The following is a 2,473-nucleotide window of genomic DNA, read 5'->3' as shown; positions in this document are numbered from 1 at the left end:
GTTCAGGCTGGCCTTAAACTCACGGTGACCCTCCTACCTGAATTTCTAAAATTTTATACAAGGAATTAAACCATAACAAAACTAAAGAACCTTAAAGAGAACATAACTATACTGTACATATAAATTTTTGTTTGTTGTTTTTTGCAATGGGTTCTTGGTGTGTTCCTCAGGCTGGTCTCCATCTCGTGGGCCCCAGTGACCATTCCTCTGCAGGTTCCCAAGCACGTGGGACTACAAGCGCATGCACACATACCAAATTTTAATTTTCTGTGGCAAAATAATACCTTAGGGTTCAAAACCCAACAGTGAACTTTGAGAAAAATTTGCAAAACACTGGGGCCATTATATCGCACCACCCAATAACCAATTGCACCACTGGAGCTCCGAAGCCATTATAAAGAGCTGTTACTAATCAACATAAAGAAGACATAATAGCAAATCTAGTAGCAAAATATGCCAGTTTGGTGGACATGAAAATACTGTCTTGCAGTGGTCACACACGCCTGTAATTCCAGCACTTGGGAGGCTGAGGCAAGAGGAACACCGTGAGAGCCAGCCCAGGCGATACAGTGAGTTCAAAGCAGTCTGAAATACATAGTGAAATCCTGTCTGAAAAGAAAAAAGACAATGCTGTCTGCTAATGAAGAAATGCAAATGACTATAAAAGTAGTCCCGGTGTTTTATGACACAGTATAATAACTCAGTGGGCCTTATAAATAAACACATGTGTAGTTCCCTATAAGAAATACCTTATAAATAGACACATCTGACAGTTTGGGGTCTTAAATGCCCCTACAGTCTCATTCTTAAAGGGTTGGTCACCAGCCGTCACACAGAACAGAGGTGGTGCAAACACTCGGAGGTGGAGCCTAGTGGAAGTTACTTAAATAACCGGGAAATGCCTTGAGAAGACCCTGGGCCTCCCACGGCTCCTGTCTCGCCTGACTCCCACCAAGCATGAAATGAGCCATTTGGTCCCCCGTGAACTGTCTTCCTTCTTTTTTTCTTCTCTTTTTTGAGACAGGGTCCCACTATGCCACTGAGGCTGTCCTCAAACCTGAAGTGATCCTCCTGCTTCAGCCTACACCTGCAAAGATTATAGGTATGTGCCACTCCACCAGCAGCTTTCTGCCGTGCTATTCCGCCTCACCACAAAGCCAGAGCAACAGCATGGGCTGACTATGCCCTGAAACCTCTGAAACCATGAGGCAAAATAAACCTTCACTTCCCCTTTCCTTGTGCGTTGATTTGTGTCCCAAATGGCGAGGATAACAGGAGTATGCCAGGCGTTTTCTCACACCCACAGGAAGCTAACACAGAGACAGAATGAAAACGTTCTTGCCAGGAGAGGTGTCATCTCGAAAAGTAGAGACAGCAGCCACCTGCCCTCCCGCCAGACCGCGCAGAAGTTTTGCGGTGAGTCTCGCTGCTGCCTGGAGAGGTGGGGAGGGGGACGGGAACAGTGGCTCACCTCAATTTTGCCCTCCTTGGCAGCCAGCTTCAAGGGCGTGAGGCCCTGCAGGTTTTGGATGTCCTCAAGCTGCACAGTGGGGCAGAGGCGCGCCCCTGCCCTGAGGAGTTCGTCGTACATGCGGATCACCAGTTTGCTGTTCTCTTCAGAGTTGTCTGCGATCATCACCAGGGCATGCAGAACGGTGTTGCCCAGGGAGTCGGCAGCCTGCAGGCTGGCGGGCTGGTACGGGTTCTCCAGGAGGTAGCTCACCACATCCCACTGCTTGGTGCACGCAGCCAGAGAGAGGGGCAGCTCCCCTGTGGGCCAAGGCGCAGCCTGGGTCTCGGGCATCCGACTTTCCATCTGCCTACTCTGCCTGCTTCTCTGACGGGAGCCCAGGCCTCTGGGAAGTGACTCAGGCCTCTTTCCTGTCTGGGAGTACAGAACCAGTCCCCTGCCTCTTGATCTTCTTTGCCAGAACACAGGCACATTGCCCCTGAATCCAGCCTCTGCCTGACTGAATACTTCCCTTGATCCAGGGCTAGGGATGTGACCCAGGGCCTTTGCCCCCACATGCTAAGAGGGTCTCTTCCACTCAGAGGCACCCCAGCTCTCCTGGTTGACATAGGTCGGTTCTAGCATGGCCCCCACCCCGGACCCAGTCATGCTGAGCCTTCTTGATCAAAGGAGGATAAAATCATCTAAGACAATTTGCTTTTTGAGGCAGCCTAGTAGTTAGAAGCTGGGTTTCAGGGTCAAGCAGCCTGGGGTAAGTGCCGAGTCTTCCACATATTAACCTTGGGACTTTGGACAGGGCCTGTGTTATGGTTTAGGGCTAGATCTCCCGCAGTCTCATGTGCTCCTAGGTGGGCTTTGGAAGGGGCCTGGATTGTGGGGCTTAGAGCTGACTTGCTGTCGGGAGGGAGGATCTGACCCATGAGCTAGGCTGCTGGGCGCGCGGCCTGGTTGTGTCTCTTCCTCATCCTCTTGAGCTCTCTGCTTCTCACCGCCAGGCCATGA

General features: G+C 50.9%; 1 protein-coding gene across 1 annotated transcript; it reads right to left on the bottom strand.

Annotated features, from left to right (window-relative positions):
• Positions 1-1,471: 1,471 nt before the first annotated feature.
• Positions 1,472-1,770, bottom strand: LOC106147691 (transient receptor potential cation channel subfamily V member 2-like; the record flags this gene model as incomplete). Its single annotated transcript, XM_013510238.1, is given in 1 exon segment — positions 1,472-1,770. A coding segment is annotated over 1 exon segment (299 nt), but the record flags the coding sequence as incomplete, so codon positions are not given.
• Positions 1,771-2,473: the final 703 nt, after the last annotated feature.

This window comes from Chinchilla lanigera, unplaced genomic scaffold (assembly GCF_000276665.1).
Source record: "Chinchilla lanigera isolate Chin_1 unplaced genomic scaffold, ChiLan1.0 scaffold01509, whole genome shotgun sequence".
NCBI lineage: Eukaryota > Metazoa > Chordata > Mammalia > Rodentia > Chinchillidae > Chinchilla > Chinchilla lanigera.
Note: the sequence above shows the minus strand (reverse complement) of the source record. Positions and strands in the feature narration are given on the sequence as shown.